Genomic DNA, 20,865 nt, shown 5'->3' with positions numbered 1-20,865 from the left:
ATATGTTCCTCCTATTGGCAGTCATATAGCTGAAACCCTCACATAATCATACAATTTTAGAAATACATAGTTATTCCTTTCCATGTATTCTCTAGCGTAGTGATTACCAGAGTGATTGGTGGTCTGCAAAGCACTTGGTGGTGGTCTGTGAATGATGTTGAGTCTACTCCTTGTTTCCACCTCTTTCAATAAATGTTCAGGATCTTCACTACAGTGGTAAACCTGGAGGCCTGTAAAAGTAGCTGGAAATTTGGAGCCAACTTAGCCCAGGTCTACACTAGCACTTATGTCAGCTAAACTTTTGTCTTTCAGGGAAGTGAAAGAACACCCCCCCTGAGTGACATAAGTTTTGCTGGCATAAGTGCTCATATGCACAGTGCTCTGTTGGCAGCAGACTCTCTCCAATTGACATAGCTACCTCCGCTCTTTGAGCTGGTTTTATTATTTCGATGGAGAGCTCTCTCTCATCGACATAACACAACTACATGAGCGCTCTTACAGCAGCACAGCTGTATCTGTACAGTAGTGAAATGGCCCTAGACTGTACTCAGACCTATTGCTATACAATGAGAGAAGAAGTGGAAATGGAAGGTTCTTTTGCCATTTTGGGTCACCAGTGGAATAAGAATGTGCAAGGCAGCAAGGGAGAAATGAGCAAGGCAGTTGATCAAGTAGGTCGAGGGGAGAAGACCAGGTAGCTGGGCAACATGTCAAGAAGAGCAAGGAAAAAGGGAAACAAGAAATAGACAAGCAAGTGCATTGATAGAGAAGGAGCAGGCAACAGGGAGGAAAGGAGAAGGGAGACAAGGCAACAGAGGAACATGTGCAGAGGTTCAGGGAAGAGAGAACATAACCAATAGGAGGCGGAGATTAAAAGAACAGCAATTTTTAAAAAATAAATGGCCAAAACAGCTATCACATTCAACAAAATACATCAAATGCTTTCCTAATATTTTTTGCTGAAGCAATTACTTTAGTCACCGTGAGAATTCTGCGAGTGAGAAGGGAAGTCATCCTTATGATTGCGAGTGCGGATGTAACTGGAAGTCCACAAGGTAGACCACATCTTAATGGAGAGACTACCTTATGAAAAAGTTTGAGATCCTCTCTTGCAATGTTTTGTCTGGTCTTGTTTTCTTCAGCTCCTAATAATTGTATTGCTTTTCTCAGAGCCTACTGACTACAGCAGCATTTTTTGAGTAATAAGGTCCCAAGAATTGATGCAGTATTCTAAACACACTCATCAGAGCCTTACATTTTTTATTTATATTTCCTCTGATGCGAGGTGCCTTTTGTGCAGTGTAAACCTGCATTGTCCTTTTGCTGCCCTATTGCATTGCAAATTTCTCCTAAAATTCCTTTTGAAATATTGCTTTCCGTGTTTCTCCTTCTGATTGAATGACTGGGCTTTTTTTCCTTCAGAAGATGGATTAGCTTGCAATTTTCCATCTCATTTCTTTCTATGGCCATATTTCTAATTTCTCTTGATCCCTTTTTATGTAATTTCTCTGTCCTCACTTGTGACTGCAGTGCCTCTCAATTTAGAATTTGCAAATTTATTAATATGCTATTTACTTTTCCAGATTACTATTAAAGCTGTTAAATAAAACTGGATCTACCAGCCAAAACTAAGTACCTCCTCACATCTCAGAACATTGTTGCTTATCCTGATTTTTTCTTTCTCTACAGTTCTTCCACCCTTTTTCTTTTCATGCCATGTTGTTCCTGGGACGGGTTCTCCCTGGGTGCCACCTGGGACTGGGTTACCACTGAGCCCTCTGACCCACCAGCCTGGGCTTCCTCTCACACTGTGCTGCTGTGACAAGTTGCAAAGCCCTCCAAGCTTGCTCTTTCACCAGCATTCACACAGGTAGGGACACACCTAGCTGAAGTCACATGTAGGCTCTCTAACCACCAGCCTCCCAGCCTAGGACCCCAGAGCAGTACCGTCCTGCCCTGGTCAAATATGGCCAGTATATGGGTTTAATACCTGGTCCGCCTCTCCCTCAATGTGAAGAGAACCATGCACACTTGTGGCAACCAAACTAAGATTTTCCCCAGATACCTTAGTCAAACGCATACTGATTTGGATTAAAAAATAAAATAAGTTTTTATTAACTACAAAAGGATATAGATTTTAAGTGATTATGAGTGATAGCAAGCAGATTACCTAGTAAATAAACAAAACTGCAAACTGAACTTAACATATAAGATAGGTAGGATATGAATTAGCAAATTCTCACCCTGAGTGATAAACAAGCTGGAAGATTCTTAAGGCACAAGCTGCCTGTGCTTTGCAGCTTGGGTTTTGATACACAGGCTAGAAATCCCTTTAGCCTGGGACCATCATTTCCCCCAATTCAGTCTTTGTTGCTCAGATGTTTCCAGGTGTGTTGTTGTAGGGAGAGTGAGGTATCATCATGATGTTATTTCCCCCTTTTATATCTTCTTCCCATTTACTGGAAAGCTGTTTTGCTGAGACCTGGATCAAACAGTTCACATTGTGTAGTGCTGTCTCTGAGAGGTACACAGTTCCTGGGGTAATCCTTGTGTTTGTGTCCATTTCCTCAATAAGCCATTAACATTGTTTGGCCTTTTTACTGTTGTACCTGAAAGGCTGCTTGTAGGTGTTTTCAACCCCACAACACGTTTCAGTAACACATACATAGCCAAACTTCATAACTTCACATACGATGATAGCACATACAAGCCAATGTGGTATTAATGTCTAGCAGATCAAGACTTTTAGAACGATACCTCACAAGGCATACTTTGTGCAAAACGGATCCTAATTACATGACAGTGGTGAATAAGGAGGTGCCAGGGTGTCACAGTTCCTATCCAGGACAATTTGAAAATAAGTTTTCATGAAACACGTCTGTCTGAATTGCACTAGTGTACATCTGGAATAAGTCAGATACATGTATAAATGTCTTTTTATCTGACTTATTCCAGATGTACACCAGTGCAGCAGAGTTGTGTGTGTGTGTGTGTGTGAGAGAGAGAGAGAGAATAACTTGTTCATACTGGATAAGCGTGTGTGTGTGTGTGTGTGTAAAAGTAAGTAAGCCATGGATTGTGGGAAAACCAAGTCGTAGAGGTGGGTTTTGCATTTAATTCTGAATGTGGCAAGTTTAGTGATCATTTTTAGCTCCTCTGGAAGTGAGTTCCATAGCCCAGCCCAGCTCCCATGGAAGTTCTCTCCTGTGTTCATGAGGTGCCCCCTGTATTTAACACTTTTGTGCTTCGAGTGGAATATGATTGTCACGATAGGCCATACTCATGGAGGCAGAAGCAATCTTTCAAGTAGCTAGGTACACTCTCATTGAGGGCTTTGAATATCAGGAAAGAGATAGTGATTTGAACTCTATATTCAACTGGGAACCAGTGCAGAGGTTGAAGTTTGAGGAGTTATGCTGATGGCCACCTGTATAGAAAGTAAAAGGGTTGCTGCATTGATTGCCCATCTCTGTGAGTTATGAGTAGGGCCCTACCAAATTCATGGCCATGAAAAATGCGTCACGGACCATGAAATCTGGTCTTTTGTGTGCTTTTACCCTATACTATACAGAATTCACAGGGGAGACCAGCGTTTCTTAAACTGGCTGTCCTGACCCAAAAGGCGGTTGCAGGGGGATTGCAAGGTTATTTTAGGGGGGGTCATGGTATTGCCACCCTTTTCTGCACTGTGATCAAAGCTGGGTGGCCAGAGGGCGGCAGCTGTTGGCCAGGCACCTAGCTCTGAAGGCAGCATTCTGCCAGCAGCAGTGCAGAAGTAAGGGTGGCAATACCATACCATGCCATTCTTACTTCTACGCTACTGCTGGCAGCGGCTCTGCCTTCCGAGCTGGGCTCCCGGCCAGCAGCCACCACTCTCTGAAGGCAGCGCCGCTGACAGCAGCACCACAAAAGTAAGGGTAGCTGTAATGCAACCCTCCCACCCCCCACAATAACCTTGCAACCCTCCCACAACTCCTTTTTGGGTCAGGATCCCTAAAATTATAACACTGCGAAATTTCAAATTTAAATATCTGAAATCATGAAATTTACAATTTTTAAAATCCTATGACCGTGAAATTGACCATGAATTTGGTAGGGCCCTAATTGTGAGAATTACCCCAGCATGTTTCATTTACACCAACTAGATTATGATCACTTGTCATTTCTGTTTCTTCTTGGTTTTTTAATCCGTTCTCTGTGTGTTGGTCTCTTTCCCTGTGTGTAGGTTATATGGCTTGATGGTAGTCAAATATTTCAATAAAGTACTCCCTTCCTGCAGGATAATTTAACTAACAGATGCTATTACAAAAAGAGTGCCAGTGTATTAAAGCTGATCCTGGTAATTCCAGTTTCCAATGTGTCTGTAGTCAATGAAACAAACTTTAGGTTAGTTCTGCTCTGGAGGTTAATTCTTGTCGTCTTAGCTTTGTGTGAACCTCCTTTTGAGTTTTTTTTACTTGTAGTTTCCCTGTTCCATCTTTCCACTAGGTCAACCTTTTTCAGAGCCATTTGTTCTGTTTGCAGTGAGATCACGTTACAAGGTCTATCTCTGAGCTAAATTTGCCATTTCAGAAGGCCAAGTTGGTGTGAGGACTCCTCTTCTATCTTCCATTCACATAGTGTATTCTGAAATCAAATTCAGCCAGGAAATTATTCTTCCCTCCCTATGATCCTTCCCAATAAGAAAAAGGAGGAGAGGAAATTGCATTTCTTAGATCTGAAAAGTGCACTAAAGGTTTATTTATATATGACTGTTTCTTACAGAAAGTCAGACAAACTTTTTGTTTTTCTTGGATAAGAAATAAAGGGACAGACAGTTTTTAAGGCATCCTTGGCTAGTTGAATTGTTTCAGCTATTTTTGAGGCTTATAGGCAAACTGGGAATGCTCCTCCATTTTCAGTTAAAGCTTATTCTGCAAGAACTATCTCTGGGCACTAAAAGGGAAAGACTTGCTATAGGATAGATGTGTGACAGAGCCCTAGAGTTCTGTTCCCTTCTTTGTTAAACATTACCAGTTTGGATTTTAGGGCATCTGCTCAAATATCTTTCTGGAAAAGGGTATGGCAAGCATTGTCCCAGCCAGTAATTTTGGCTTTGTTTATTAGTTACATGACTTGTATAGAAAACAAATAAGACTTATGAAATGGTTCCATTAGTTCTTCTTTACCAGTACAGAGATTTGGTACTAGAACTTTGTTTTAGTGAATTTGGGACTGTCTGTCTTCTCAGCATTTTTAGTTTCTCAAAATTTTACAGTAGAAGTAGTCATTTTACAGTTAGCAAAAATTCCACTTCTTTTTCTTCCTATTCTGTCAGAGGACAACTCCTCCTTCTATCTTAGGCCATATCTATACTGGTGAACTTACAGTGGCACAACTGTACCGGTTTAGCTGTGCCACTGTAAGATTATTCATATAGATGCTATTGATGACAGGAGAGAGCTCTCCCGTCAACATAATTAAACCACCTCCAACGAGCGGCGGTAGCACTGTCCACATCGGCGCTTCTGTCAGTGTAATTTATGTTGCTCGGAGGGGTGTTTTTTTCACATACGTTTTACTGACAAAAGTGCTGGTGTAGACATGGCCTTATTTTGTATGTTGGAAGCATATGTTACTTCAACTGAGTCAAATGAAAGCTCACCTTCTCCTCCTTCCCTGCTTATAATAGAATCATAGAATGTCAGGGTTGGAAGGGACCTCAGGAGGTCATCTAGTCCAACCCCCTGCTCAAAGCAGGACCAATCCCCAACTAAATCATCTCAGCCAGGGCTTTGTCAAGCCTGACCTTAAAAACCTCTAAGGAAGGAGATTCCACCACCTCCCTAGGTAACCCATTCCAGTGCTTCACCACCCTCCTCGTGAAAGTTTTTCCTAATATCCAACCTAAACCTCCCCCACTGCAACTTGAGACCATTACTCCTTGTTCTGTCATCTGCTACCACTGAGAACAGTCTAGCTCCATCCTCTTTGGAACCCCCTTTCAGGTAGTTGAAAGCAGCTATCAAATCCCCCCTCATTCTTCTCTTCTGGAGGGAAACAATCCCAGTTCCCTCAGCCTCTCCTCATATGTCATGTGTTCCAGCCCCCTAATCATTTTTGTTGCCTCTGCTGGACTCTTTCCAGTTTTTCCACATCCTTCTTATAGTGTGGGGCCCAAAACTGGACACAGTACTCCAGCTGAGGCCTCACCAGTGTCGAATAGAGGGGAATGATCGCGTCCCTCAATCTGCTGGCAATGCTCCTACTTATACAGCCCAAAATGCCGTTAGCCTTCTTGGCAACAAGAGCACACTGTTGACTAATTTCCAGCTTCTCGTCCACTGTAACCCCTAGGTCCTTTTCTGCAGGACTGCTTCCTAGCCATTCAGTCCCTAATCTATAACAGTGAATGGGATTCTTCCATCCTAAGTGATCTGCACTTGTCCTTGTTGAACCTCATCAGGTTGATTTTGGCCCAATCCTCTAATTTGTCTAGGTCCCTCTGTATCCTATCCTTACCCTCCAGCGTATCTACCACTCCTCCCAGTTTAGTGTTATCTGCAAACTTGCTGAGGGTGCAGTCCACACCATCCTCCAGATCATTAATGAAGATATTGAACAAAACCGGCCCCAGGACCGACGCTTGGGGCACTCCGCTTGAAACTGGCTGCCAACTAGACATGGAGCCATTGATCACTACCCGTTGAGCCTTGTGTTTAAAGGCTGCCTGTAAAGCCCTGCCACTTTTAAACATAAGGTCACCTCTCATTGCAAAGCTTTGTGCAAGGCATGGTCCAGCGACTGTAGTAGTTACTCTTAAGTGTTTCTTAGGTGGAGCAGGTAACCCTTCCTGTGTGTGTGTGTTTGTGTGTGTGTGTGGAGGGGGGCATGGACTTAAATGCTGGCCAAGCCACCCTTGCAATTAATGGGGCAACTCCCTTTTCTGTTAAGACAGACAAAGGGTCACATCGCTTAAGTACCATGAGGGCATTGTTTCAGTAATCTCTTCTTCCTCCAGTGCCAGTTGCTAGAGAGTGATGCCGGAGATTACCATCACTGAAACTATCTTAAATTCTCATTCCTATTCCTAATCCCCTTCCCTCATGTCACTTGTTCCCTGAAACAGTGCCTGCTCCTGCTCTTAAAGGGCCAGCATGCCCTGTCACTTATCTTTAACATAATTTTCAAACTGCACATGCTCAATGCAGCATTATTATTATTTAATGTTTATTTTAAAAGCAGTTATTTTAAACATAGCAAAGCAAGGTCTCGTCTATAAGGCTTATTTTCTATAACCAAATTTGAGTTTCAAAGTTCAGCCAGTTTTTGATTAGCTTCATATAAAAGACCCGTGTGTATGGGTTTTTTGTCTTTTTACAACGGAAAAATAAAAATGTGTGATACATTCCCCTCCATTCTCTTGCTTGTCAAGAATTCTAAAGCAACTGAAGGGGTTTTGCTTACTCATGAGAAAAATTCACCTTCAGTGAAGACAGAATGGCAAATTTCAGCCCCCAAAGTGAAAGTTCCACAAAGTTGAAATATGAGTCTCAAACATGAGATTCTAATGGAAACTGTTGTAGTTCTGCAGCCTTAACCTTAGTCTGTGTTACCAACTCAGTTGCTGTAACTAAGATATTTTAAATAATTGTTTGCAAACTTCTGCATATAGTTAGCTATAATGTCTTGGTTTTTTTTCTTAGGGATATCAAGGAATAGCAGGAACTCCAGGTGTTCCAGGATCCCCAGGGATTCAAGTAAGCTCCTTTTGTCTTTTCTACAATGTGGAAATCTAAGCCAAATCCTGTAAGTACTCATACTATTTCCATTTATTTCATTGAGAGTCCAGAGTGTGGAGCACTTACAGGATCTGGTCCTTATCTGTAAAAGAAATGAGTACAAAAATTTAAATGTGTATATTTTTTCTCTCTTAGGGGCCCCGTGGCTTACAGGGTATCAAGGGAGAGGCAGGGAGAGATGGTGCAAAGGTAAAAAGTTACTTTAATATTTACAGTCCTTGCTTAGTACAAGTAACAGCCTTGGTATTTCCATGTGAAACTAGTTTAAAAGTGGTTTACTACCAAGACAATAAAGTCAGAACTGGAATTTTATTCTTAGAATAGTATTTCCATTTTTAATAAGATGTATTATCTTTAAAATATTGTTGTATATACAATAATACTGTCAGTTAAGACCTTTAATGTGACTGCTAATTTCATTTTTAAAAAGTGTAGTAGATGGAAAGTGATATTGACATATGCCTGAATAGCAGGTTATCTATGATTAATGAAATTGTTCTTTTCCATCTCCTTTCTCTCTTCAGGCCTAAAGATAGCCCCCAGGATTTCCTTATTATTAGGGCCCTAATTCAGCAAAGCAGGTTGTTAAATCTTATTAAGGCCCCTTGTTCAGCACAGCATTTAATCATATGCTTCAAGTTAAATATGTGCTTATGTGCTTTGCTTCATTGGGGCTCTCATGTTAAACAAAATTGTTCAGTCAGTAATGGGCAATATTCAGTAATGATTTTATTCCTTTCTTTCACTCTTGACATTTTTTCCTGTTTCAGAGAGTTAGACATTAAAGATGAAAAAGACTTCTTAGGTCATCTAGTCTATTCCCCTGCCACTGCAGGATTGTGTTTTAAAATATATTTTCTCATCGTTTGTCCAGCCTGGCTTGAAATGTGCCAAGACATGGGGCTTCCACCACTTTCCTTAGAAATATTTTCCACTGTAGAGTAGTTCTCACCATTAGGAATGTTTTCCTGATATTCGGCCTACATTTTCATTTCTTAATTTCATCCCATTACTTCTAGGCGTTTCCACATTGGTTAATTTAAAGATAGGCGTTTCCGTTGCAGACTGTTTTAGTTAATCCATAATTAAATGAACATAAATTATGGCTACATTCACTTTTAATCAAGGGCAATGGAAGTAGGAAGATTGTTTTGACAAGTTCTGCAGGTATTTTACTCTTAAATATGTACAGTTAGACTGTATTTAAAACTGCCTGTTTTAAACACTTAATTACACGTAAGAAGACATGCCTGATAGTACTATCTTATAAATTGTTATTACTAGGGCCAGCATCCTGTCATGTGTGAATGTATGGGTGGACCTGTGCACCAGTGTAGAGGCCCCCTGGACTCTGCACAGGCCTAAATTACTGCCTGCATGAATCTTGACATTTAAGTCAACTTCTTCATGAGAAGGTCCCTTTCCTTGTGTTTTTTCTGTATTTTATTGCTTTTTAGTACAGTATGTGTCCATTCTTTTTTGATTGTGTGTCAGTGTGGATCCCATTGTAGTTGTTCCTGCACGTAAGACTGGATTCTTTTCACTAGCAGTGTCCATCAGGACTCTGCATGCAACCTGAGCCATCTGGTGCATCCACATGAGAGCATAAAGGGTGGGGTGACCATGATCCTTCCCTGGTTCCCTCTTACTACCCATGACAGCAAAATGGAACCTGGCAGTGTCCCTATCTGCTGAAATCTCTAGTGTGGGCGATCTTTTTCTAAACTTCTGAAACATTTCAGAACAGCCTTCTCTCTTTCACTTACAATTTCTTGGACAGAATAATCCTCTTCTGGATGGCAGTTTTGAAAAGAGCCCTCTGTAATATACCTTGGTCATACAAACCTCTCTGTACAATGACTTCAAGATGGTGGACTCAGAACCCTGTGGCCTTCAAGTCTTGCTTGTCCTGTGATGGACTAACTTTTCTTAAAGACTAGCAGAGCAAGTGCTTCTTCTGCCTGGGCAAATCCCACATCCCAAGCAGATGCCTTTTTGTTCTTCACTCAAACCAGAAAGTCACAATATGCCAGACTCAAGTTCCATCTCTTAGAACAATCTATGAGTGACATTGGACTCAGACGATCTAGATTCAAAAACTTCATACTGATCAAACCATCCAATGCCTCATAGAGAAGGCAGAATGATTACTAAGACTTCAGTAAAGAAATCAGATATAAGTAAGGAGCTGGTACTGACAGCAGCATCAAATCTGGGTATCACAACCGTCAATATTAAAGGCGATGCCACACGTTTCGAAGCAGGCCATAGAAAGAGGCTGCTCAGAGGAAGAGCTCTGTCTTTTCACATAAGTAGAAACAGGGAGGCATCAGAGGATTAATTCTCCAAAGCTTGTCTAGCACTGAAGCAAAGCAAAAAGGAGCAGACTGCGATGCAGCAGACTCCATCAGTACTGGACCCATTGCACTACTTATGGAGGAGCTATATCTCTCATCACTGTTGCCAAGGCATATGTTCTTGCCAGCATCGAGTAAGGCCTGTCCCCCTTATAGTCCATGAGCGGTACTGCCTGAACAACTGAGGAGAGTTGGCAGTTTTTCAAAGGGACACTATTAAGGGCCCAAAAGCAAACTATTCCGCTGAGTAGGAAAGATAGAAAATGTGGCAAAAGACCACCTTGGCTTAACCACGAGATCTTGCATGATCTAAAAAATAAAAAGGAGTCATATAAAAAATGGAAATTAGGACAGATTACAAAGGATGAGTATAGGCAAACAACACAGGAATGCATGGGCAAGATTAGAAAGGCAAAGGCAAAAAATGAGCTCCAACTGGCTACGGGAATAACGGGAAACAAGAAGACTTTTTATCAATACATTAGAAGCAAGAGGAAGACCAAGGACAGGGTAGGCCCACTGCTCAGTGAGGAGGGAAATACAGTAACAGGAAACTTGGAAATGGCAGAGATGCTTAATGACTTCTTTGTTTCGGTCTTCACTGAGAAGTCTGAAGGAATGACTACCATAGTGAATGCTAATGGGAAGGGGGTAGGTTTAGAAGATAAAATAAAAAAAGAACAAGTTAACAATCACTTAGAAAAGTTAGATGCCTGCAAGTCACCAGGGCCTGATGAAATGCATTCTAGAATACTCAAGGAGCTAATAAAGGAGGTATCTGAGCCTCTAGCTATTATCTTTGGAAAATCATGGGAGACAGGAGAGATTCCAGAAGACTGGAAAAGGGCAAATATAGTACCCATCTATAAAAAGGGAAATAAAAACAACCCAGGAAACTACAGACCAGTTAGTTTAACTTCTGTGCCAGGGAAGATAATGGAGCAAGTAATTAAGGAAATCATCTGCAAACACTTGGAAGGTGGTAAGGTGATAGGGAATAGCCAGCATGGATTTGTAAAGAACAAATCATGTTGAACCAATCTGATAGCTTTCTTTGATAGGATAATGAATCTTGTAGATAAGGGAGAAGCAGTGGATGTGGTATACCTAGACTTTAGTAAGGCATTTGATATGGTCTCACATGATATTCTTATCAATAAACTAGGCAAATACAACTTAGATGGAGCTACTATAAGGTGGGTGCATAACTGGCTGGATAACCATACTCAGAGAGTAGTTATTAATGGTTCCCAATCCTGCTGGAAAGGTATAACAAGTAGGGTTCCGCAGGGGTCTGTTTTGGGACCGGCTCTGTTCAATATCTTCATCAATGACTTAGATATTGGCATAGAAAGTACGCGTATTAAGTTTGCAGATGATACCAAACTGGGAGGGATTGCAACTGCTTTGGAGGATAGGGTCATAATTCAAAATGATCTGGACAAATTGGAGAAATGGTCTGAGGTAAACAGGATGAAGTTTAACAAAGACAAATGCAAAGTGCTCCACTTAGGAAGGAAAAATCAGTTTCACACATACAGAATGGGAAGAGACTGTCTAGGAAGGAGTACGGCAGAAAGGGATCTAGGGATTATAGTGGACCACAAGCTAAATATGAGTCAACAGTGTGATGCTGTTGCAAAAAAGCAAATGTGATTCTGGGATGTATTAACAGGTGTGTTGTGAGCAAGATATGAGAAGTCATTCTTCCGCTCTACTCTGCGCAGGTTAGGCCTCAACTGGAGTATTGTGTCCAGTTCTGGGCACTGCATTTCAAGAAAGATGTGGAGAAATTGGAGAGGGTCCAGAGAAGAGCAACAAGAATGATTAAAGGTCTTGAGAACATGACCTATGAAGGAAGGCTGAAATAATTGGGTTTGTTTAGTTTGGAAAAGAGAAGACTGAGAGGGGACATGATAGCAGTTTTCAGGTATCTAAAAGGGTGTCATAGGAGGAGGGAGAAAACTTGTTCACCTTAGCCTCTAAGGATAGAACAAGAAGCAGTGGGCTTAAACTGCAGCAAGGGAAGTTTAGGTTGGACATTAGGAAAAAGTTCCTAACTGTCAGGGTGGTTAAACACTGGAATAAACTGCCTAGGGAGGTTGTGGTATCTCCATCTCTGGAGATATTTAAGAGTAGGTTAGATAAATGTCTATCAGGGATGGTCTAGACAGTATTGGGTCCTGCCATGAGGGCAGGGGACTGGACTCGATGACCTCTCGAGGTCCCTTCCAGCCCTAGAATCTATGAATCTATGAACTATTCACCGGAGCTGAGAATGACAAATGCAGAATCTTTTGTTACAGGGGCAGCATGGGTCTAAGATCTCTGTTGGATACTTCTTTTTTTTCTCTGCTGGTCTTGAGGTTTCCTCTTCACCTTCTCACCAATCCCCCTGATTCCCAGGGACAAAGCTACTGTTATCATGATAGCCCCATATTGTTAGCCCAGAACAGTTTAACTATGGTCTACACAGATCAGAAGATGGGCTGTCTGCAGATCCCACCCCCTCCCGCATCTATCATCGGGTGATTTATTAAGACAGAGGCAGAATAAGATGTAACACACACACATGTATTATGTCACAGTTATTAAACTAGACAAGGACCCCCTTCAGACAATAAACAACATAAGCAAGACACACTTGGTTGTTAACAGTTACCAGAGCGTGAAGCTCAGAGCCCTTAAACCCCTTAACCTATGGATGTAAAACAGAGGAAACCACAATGGGTATTACAATACCATATTCTGAAGACAGGAACACAATGACAAAAACTCAGGATACCGACAGGGTTAGTGGTGAAAATCAGGGGCCCTGGATACCAAACAGGAACTCAGGAACTGGGTATTCTTCTCCCTCTGGTCAGGTCCTCTGGGCAGATCTTCTCCCTCTTGGGTAGATCTTCTCCCTCGGGTAGGTCTTCAGTGCTTGCCCACGCAGTCTCTGCTTGACCTTGTAGTCCAGTGCAAATATGCGCTCACTAATGGTATGTAGCAGTTGAGTGCAAGTATGTTAATAAAGACCAAGAATCCAAAGTCCTATGAGTCCTAGTCCCTCTGGGGCTCCTCACAGCTAGCTGAACTGTGTGTGACTCTGGCTGCCACTCAGATGGACAGCCTTGAGTGACAGGCATGCCACTCACTAAATAACCTGCAATTGCTAGGCAGATTATGGCTGTCACATGACTCTAACTGCCCTGATCTTTCCCCTCCTTGATTTGAAAAAGGCTGAAAGGGCACTAAATCATCTGAGGAGAAGGGTATCCAAGATGGAGGCTTAGCTGTCCTTTTACAAATCCAAGATGGACATTACATAAAACAGGTCAGAAACAGATTTTACCCAACAATATTGGCTGAGACAGTTTTGGCCATCAGACTGACTCCCGATGTCCAGACAACCTCCCATTCGCTTTCCTTTTTGACCAGACATGCTGTCTCAGGACCACAGACAGATTTAAAATTTTTATTAAAGCTAATGTTAAAAAAATTATATAATACATAGGTTGGGAAAAGAGTGTCTGTACATCTGGGTATAGTGCTTAGATTATCCACAAATACAAAGTTAGTTTTTAAAAGTCATATCCTACATAGAGTACATAATCAACAATAACCCAAATTTAGGTGAATAGATTTAACAATACAGTTTAGATATTAGAATCCAAATACTCGGGTACATCACTCATGAAAAGTTGTACAGAGATTTGCTTGTGGAAAGCAAAATATATCAATGAGTGGAGATTGTCCCTCAATAATTGAGAATTAGGTTGGTTGTCCATTTAGAAAATACAATCCATGAGGAAAGTATTTGTTACTTTCCTGACTGCGCTTCTCATCGACACTCCAGCTCATCCCTCCTGGTATTGCTTATGTCCAGTGATGTGTTCTGTGTAGATGTCCTTCGACCACCTGATGGCATCCAACACCACGAGTTGCCGCATCAGCCGAGCGTAGCGTTGACTGATTCCCCATTCTCTCAGCACTCGCTCGTTACTAGGGTCCCAAGTTCCTAAGGCTCTGATGATCAGTGCGTGTGTCTGGACCTGGTAACCCTTAGCTCTCAAGGTTTCAACCAAAGGTTTCTCTACCTTTCAAGCTCGGGCATCGTGGAAGGCCAGGGTCCTGTTCTCGAACGGCACTGTGACGTCCACCATGATGATCTTCTTCTGGTCCTCATTGATGACGATGTCCAGTCACAGTTGGCTGTTGGTTCCGGGGATGGCGGAGTTTACAGCAACCTTCCCCACAGCTGGCAGGATGGCTCTGGCCAGGCAATCTTGGATGGTGTTGTGTTGCAGCTGCCAAGCTCTCGAATGGGGCTTGCAGGTCTAAATTCGGACCAAGTCACTGCAGCTGATGGCTTGGATGTGCATCACTAAAAAAGAGTGATCAAGATAGGTGCAAGAAATTCTTATGCAAAGCAGTAAAGCTTCCATTAGCAGGACCTTTTTTGCAAAATGAAAAAAGGTTTTCTATAGGAGCAGCTCAAAACAATGATTCTGGACTATATGCTGCTTCTGAAACAGTCGGGACTGGCATTTAGCTCTTTCAAAGTGCATTTGACAGTGCATCATGTGCCAGTTTCTGTTTTTCACAACCTACTGTATTGAGATTCATCAGGGGCCTCCTTTATGCCTGTCCTTTGGTTAGAGACCTGATTCTTACACGGGACCTCAGTGTGGTTCTCTTGTATCTCATGGAGCTTCTTTTCAAAATGTTCATTGTATCACCTTACCGTCAAGATGGTCTTCTTTGTTGTCATCACATTAGCATAGAGTCAGCAACATCCAAGCCCTCATGGTGTTACCCCCCAAAATTTTTTGGGCATTCCTGGAATAACCTGTGTATTGCCTCCTTAAGTTGTCCTTCCTGAGGTATAAGTTTCTGGGATTATTAAGGAAAAACATTAAAGGACATGGGTACAACCTTCCGGTAAAGTAATTGTCACAGGCACTATTCTTTTCTAAATCAAAGTTTATTTTTTATGAATGTAGCTAATAATCCCTAATAGAGTATATCCTAACAATTCTAAATAAGGCACAAAATCCCTTAACATAAATCCCTTATTACAAGTTTAAAGAGCATTCAAACTGCAATAGCATATAGTTTAAGTGATTCTAAGGGAAGCACTCTGAAAGAGTTTCCAGAATGCTACTCTGCCACCTAGACAGGACTAAGCCTTTCGGGCTCTCTTCCAGTGTCCTTGTGATCATATAGGCTGTATCAAAGGTGATCTCTTCACAGACACTCTACAAGTGGCTTACACAGTGCATTTTACCTTTTACCAGCTGGCTGGTGAGCATTCTTTCCAAAAGTTAAGGCACACTCCACCAGAGCACAGGCAACCTTGTTGGCCTGCTTCAGAAATGTGCCCATATCAGAGATTTGTAAGACAGACACATGGAATAACCTGCTGACCCCTGGCTGCAGGAACTAGATGCGGCAACCAGGGAAGATTCTAATTTTGGAAGAGCAGTACTTCAATCTTTATTTAACACATCTGATGGATACTCATATCCACCATCTGGGAGAAGATGCTCTTTGCCAGTCCCATACAGTGGGATACACACTGATAGATATTTGAAGAAAGAACAGTTACTTATCCTACAATAACTGTGGTGTAGGTGTAAGATGTTATAGTCAATGTAAAACCCACGACCCTCCTTACACCCTTGCACGGGAACTTGAGAGCATGCACAACCCTAATGGACACTGCTAGCAAAAAGAACCCAGTTGCAAATGCATGAAGTGCATTCTCACCTACGGAGCCACACTGACTACATCTTGAAGAACCACAGGTACAGTACAGTAAGTAACTGTATTATCTTGCATGGTTCAGAATGGTTTTAACACCTCTCAGGGGGTGTTGAACATTTCTCTAGTTCAGGCCCATTGTTCATACCTTCTTATCTTATACCCGAAATATTACATAAAATCACTAAGTGGGCAGCATAATTTATTCTAATTTTCTCCTCTGTTGTCTGAAACTAATGTAAATGTTAAATTTAAAGTTAGTGGATTTAAGTAGAGACAAGCCATGGTAACTGGCAATGAAAGTAAATGTTCAAATGCTCTGTTGCCTGATTAAAATAAAATCTGTCTACTGAAGTATCTTTCTCTAGCTTTTTAAGGTCAGGTGGCAGCGAGATACAATTTAGCCTCTGTTGGAATAGTTCAAGTGAGCTTGAAAATAATAATCAAATAAATATCTCCAGTATCAATAGCAAAAGCATTGAGAATCCTGACGTCTGGCAGTTGCAATGACAACAGGAAGACCAAACTCATAAACAAAGCTAAGCTCATGATGCTTTCCCACAGAAATGTGGACAACTTAATTTTTTTATGGCCAATTGCTTTTATCAAGTTTTTCTTTCCGTAAAAAGGGAATTGCTTATTTGAACTGCCTATATGTTTGTTTATTGATTGATTTTTAATGTCTCTAATACTGTACCTGCTCACAAATGCTCACTCTTTTCACTAGGGTAGAGTTTTGATGAGTTCAACAGGGAAATGAACAGCCAGGATCCCTAATAGTGTCAAGTGGGGTCTATCTGTATGAAAGCATCCTTCCTACATGGCACTTGCTCCCCATGGCACAGCAATGAACAGAATTGAGGGCAGGACTCTGACCGTTCCTAGGGGCTAAGATTGGTTTATGTGTATTTGTAAGCTGCTGATGAGCAACATGCAAAGGGTGATGGCAGTATACAATTGTTGTAAACATATGTTTGTTGGTTATATGCACATACACGTGTTCACATGTACAATATATAACTTCAGTATTGTAATTACATGAAGAAATGTGAACTGTTACTATTTGAGCCGATATAGGCATTGTGGTACAAGTGGGCCTTGAGAAGAGAACTAATGTAGCATTAAAAATAATTATCAAATACTGGTAACATTGACACCACTAGCTCATGTTATTCAGACTGGGTCTTCTCCAAAGCCTTGGGACGTTAGTGGGAATTGTTCCATTTACTTCAGTGGGTTTGTATCAGGCCATTTCGTTTTAAGTCTTTTCCTCGTTTGTTAATCAGTTGGGTTATGAAAATATTATTTTATTTTATATACACATATTTTAATATATTTGTTGTTTTAGGGTGAGCGTGGATTTCCTGGTTTTCCTGGATTACATGGGATGCCAGCATCAAAGGTTGAAATCAAAAGCTTCTTGTAAAATATCCATCCATCTTGGATTATTCCATAACTTCTTTTCATAGTTTTTAAAAATGCTTTTAGTTACCTGAATGTGTAAAGTTTAAGTTTATCTATAAACACAGATAAGAGGTGAGACTAATACTGAGAATGTTTTTTTTTCCTATGGGCTTTGGATCATGTTGCATATAAATTGCTTTGAATTTTGATTTTAATAAAACTTAGAGCCCTCTTCTCTGCAAATAGTGTCAAAATAATGGAATCATTGATTATATTCAAGTTCCTCAGGTCATTCAGTTTGACCCCCAGCATTTTGAAGAACTTTCTTGCACTAATTCCTTAAAATTCTTATTTAACATGTTCTATAATGAAGTTCTCTTAACTACATCTCTTGCTAGTGTGTCCAACTGCCCAATGGATCTTACTCCTTAAAGTTCCTCCTAATGTCTATTTTAAACTTTTTTGCTGTTTTTAAAATTAAATAGATAGCTAGTGTTTTTTTTTTAAATTATTATGAAGAACTAGTTTAAGCTTTGTTTTAACGTGCGTTGTTTGCCTGGACTGCTCAAGACCTGAATGCTTGTGTAGGAGGAACTCTTTGAGTTGGCGTCTTAAATACCTTCATGCTGTTTCAAATCTGATACTCCTTGATGAAATATAGGAGCCTTGTCTTATAACAGGCTTATTCAAAGTGATACAAGATACAAAAGTGAGATCTTGGAAGAGTGTTGCTATTTTCATAATGTAATAAAAATACTGTAATGATAAATAATATCATTATGTAATAATATGTAATAATAATCATTATGCATAATATGTAATAAGCGTCATAAAAACAAATTTTATATTTCCAAGATCACTGCTTTTATAATTTATACTCAGATAAAGGAGAAAATCCCTGGAAATATTCATTTTTAGGAGGGGGTTTGCGAGACTTGACATTTTAGTGAAAGGGGTTCACAGGTTGTTAAAGTTTGGGAACCACTGCCCCAGAGGTACTAAGCATGTGGTACTTCATAGGCCATCTGTACCTTGCAGAAAATGCTCACCATCATGCACAATTGTGTTCTTTGTTTGCAAGAGTTTGCCACTCTGAAGTCACATTTAGTTTATCATCCTGGACTCTTTATCAGACTGTTTTTCAGATAGTCATATACCCATTTAGATCTGGACTATGTATTTCTTAGTTTTGTCAGAAAATGTCACTTTGGTAGAACAAAATGTTTTGCTGAATCTATTACAGATTTGACTAGACTTCTGTCAAAAGACAGCAAAGCATGGGCCACTCTGCCTCCTCACCTTCCCCCGCTAGCTCCAGGGAACTGAGATGCACATTGCCTCTCTGGCTCCTGTAGTGAGTTGTTAGCAGGGAGGAAGAGTGGAACTGTGGAATTGACAAGAGCTTTTCCTGAGGCCAGCTGGGAAGCCAAAAAAAGTTCTGTTTCAGTTCTTCTGAAACAGAATCTTTCTTAAAATCCCTTTCTGTGAAAATGTTTGTTTTTGGTGTTTCATCCTAGTATGAGAGAGCTTTTCCTTAAAAATTCAAACAAAATTAATGGAAAAGGATTCCTTCTTTTCGGCCAGCTCTTTGTTAAGCAAACAGTGAGTTGGAATACATCATGTTTGTAGCCGTATATAATTAGCTCAAATTGAAAAGCAAAATAATGCTTATTTTGTTGTAGGGTGAAAGGGGTCCTAAGGGAGATCAAGGACCACCAGGAATTTACGGAAAAAAGGCAAGTGTGAATTGAATATCATAAAGGGAAGTGCCAGCATTTTTCTGATTTGTTCACGTTGTAAAATGCCTTTTATTTACATGGGGTTGAATCCTACAGTGCATTCTCAGGCATACTTCCATTGATGTCAATGTTTAGAACAGGGGTTGACAACCTTTCAGACGTGGTGTGCTGAGTCTTCATTTATTCACTCTAATTTAAGTTTTCGTGTGCCAGTAATAAATTGTAATGTTTTTAGAAGGTCTCGTTCTACAAATCTATAATATATAACTAAACTATTGTTGTATGTAAAGTAAATAAGGTTTTAAAAATGTTTAAGAAGCTTCATTTAAAATTAAATTAAAATGCTGAGCACCCCGGACTGGTGGCCGGATAGTGTGAGTGCCACTGAAAATCAGCTCGTGTGCCGCCTTTGGCACATGTGCCATAGGTTGCCTACCCCTTGTTTAGAACAATATCTCTGCTCCAGTCTGATCTCTTCATTCAGATACCTCCTGAAAACTCTTTTTTCAGCTAACAAAGTCTAGTCTGTCAATATAACACCCGTAGTCACCACCCGTATGCATACACGTGTAAAACAAGCAAAAACATTCTAAATTACAATTTTATTTTTTTCAGATCTTTGTCTAAATTCTCAGCCATTTGAAGCAGGGTCGTTGGTTGATTTCTGTGTTTCCCATTTTATACTTCAGTAACAATAATAATAATGGCCTTTTACCTGAGTAAAGACCACAGCATAGGGTCCATAGTCTTTTATATGTAAGAAATTCCATTGCAAATTTTCATAGAAAGCAAACAACAGTGTGAGAATTTCAGATTAGTTGTGTTGGAATTGTGTAACTGAGTTTGGGGATACTATCTGAACATCATTTTCCTTTTTTTTTTTTTTTTTTTGGTTATATTTTTCCAGGGTGCTAAAGGGGAAAAAGGTGATCCAGGTTTTCCAGGAATGCCAGGACGATCTGTAAGTTCTACAAGGACAGTTTTGCCTTTAAATTTACTTTGTCAATACTACTAATAGTGTCATGTTACCTGTTGCCACAGGGGGAACCTGGGAGAAATGGGAAGGATGGATTACCTGGAAGCCCTGGCTTTAAGGTATTTACATATTCATTCAATAAATTGTATTTAGGTGTTTGGTTTTTTTGAACTGTCAGTAACTTGCCAACGCCTTATATAACATTGTTATAGGTCTAGTTATTTCTAGCATGTGTTTTGTGGGTAGTAAATGGAAATAAAAATTGTGTCTACTACAGGTAGATGTTAGTCAAAGCCATTGGGGTTTCAGTGGGCTTTGGATCAGGGCCCAATTGCTGAAGAGCTATTTGGGAAATTTATTATTAGTGATTATAATCAAAGACTGCTTAGGACTAATCTTGTTCTTTCCATTTCCATATGTATTCCTCTAACTCTGTGAATAATGTAAAATATCGGATATACATATATATTCTTCTCAGCATTCGTTCCGATACAGGTAAATGATAGAGTTGATTATTATGATGGCTATTGAAAAGGGGAAAATGGCCCACAACACTGCGTATACACTTGAGGGCACAATCTAGTTCTAAACCTGAAATATGCTTCATGTTTAACTAATTTAACACCAAGAATCCACCTCCATCAGTTGGTAGTTCATGGGAATTAGCAGGTTTCATGGGAAACCGAGAGAACTACTTCAGCACATCTTATTATGTTGAGCTCCCAATTCTTCATATACTTAGCTAAATGTATATCTGCCTCCTAATAGTAGAGGGTACAGGAACACAGCCTGATCTTCATACTGGGGACTGTGGTTCACGAGACTATTAGATTATTGGTTTTTCCATTACTCTGAGA

The 20,865-nt window shown here is 40.5% G+C and overlaps 1 protein-coding gene across 2 annotated transcripts in view; it reads left to right on the top strand.

The window, feature by feature from the left end:
• Positions 1–20,865, top strand: part of COL21A1 (collagen type XXI alpha 1 chain) — a 197,591-nt gene that overhangs the window by 87,065 nt on the left and 89,661 nt on the right. For both annotated transcript variants that reach the window (XM_005300199.5, XM_024101575.3), the window contains 6 exons: positions 7,686–7,739; positions 7,917–7,970; positions 17,238–17,291; positions 18,976–19,029; positions 19,940–19,993; positions 20,074–20,127. In XM_005300199.5, the coding sequence (XP_005300256.2) occupies positions 7,686–7,739; positions 7,917–7,970; positions 17,238–17,291; positions 18,976–19,029; positions 19,940–19,993; positions 20,074–20,127 (324 nt within the window). The remainder of the gene's footprint in view (positions 1–7,685; positions 7,740–7,916; positions 7,971–17,237; positions 17,292–18,975; positions 19,030–19,939; positions 19,994–20,073; positions 20,128–20,865) is intronic.

This window comes from Chrysemys picta, chromosome 3, assembly GCF_011386835.1.
Source record: "Chrysemys picta bellii isolate R12L10 chromosome 3, ASM1138683v2, whole genome shotgun sequence".
Lineage (NCBI taxonomy): Eukaryota > Metazoa > Chordata > Testudines > Emydidae > Chrysemys > Chrysemys picta.
This window is presented reverse-complemented; position numbering and strand designations above follow the sequence as displayed.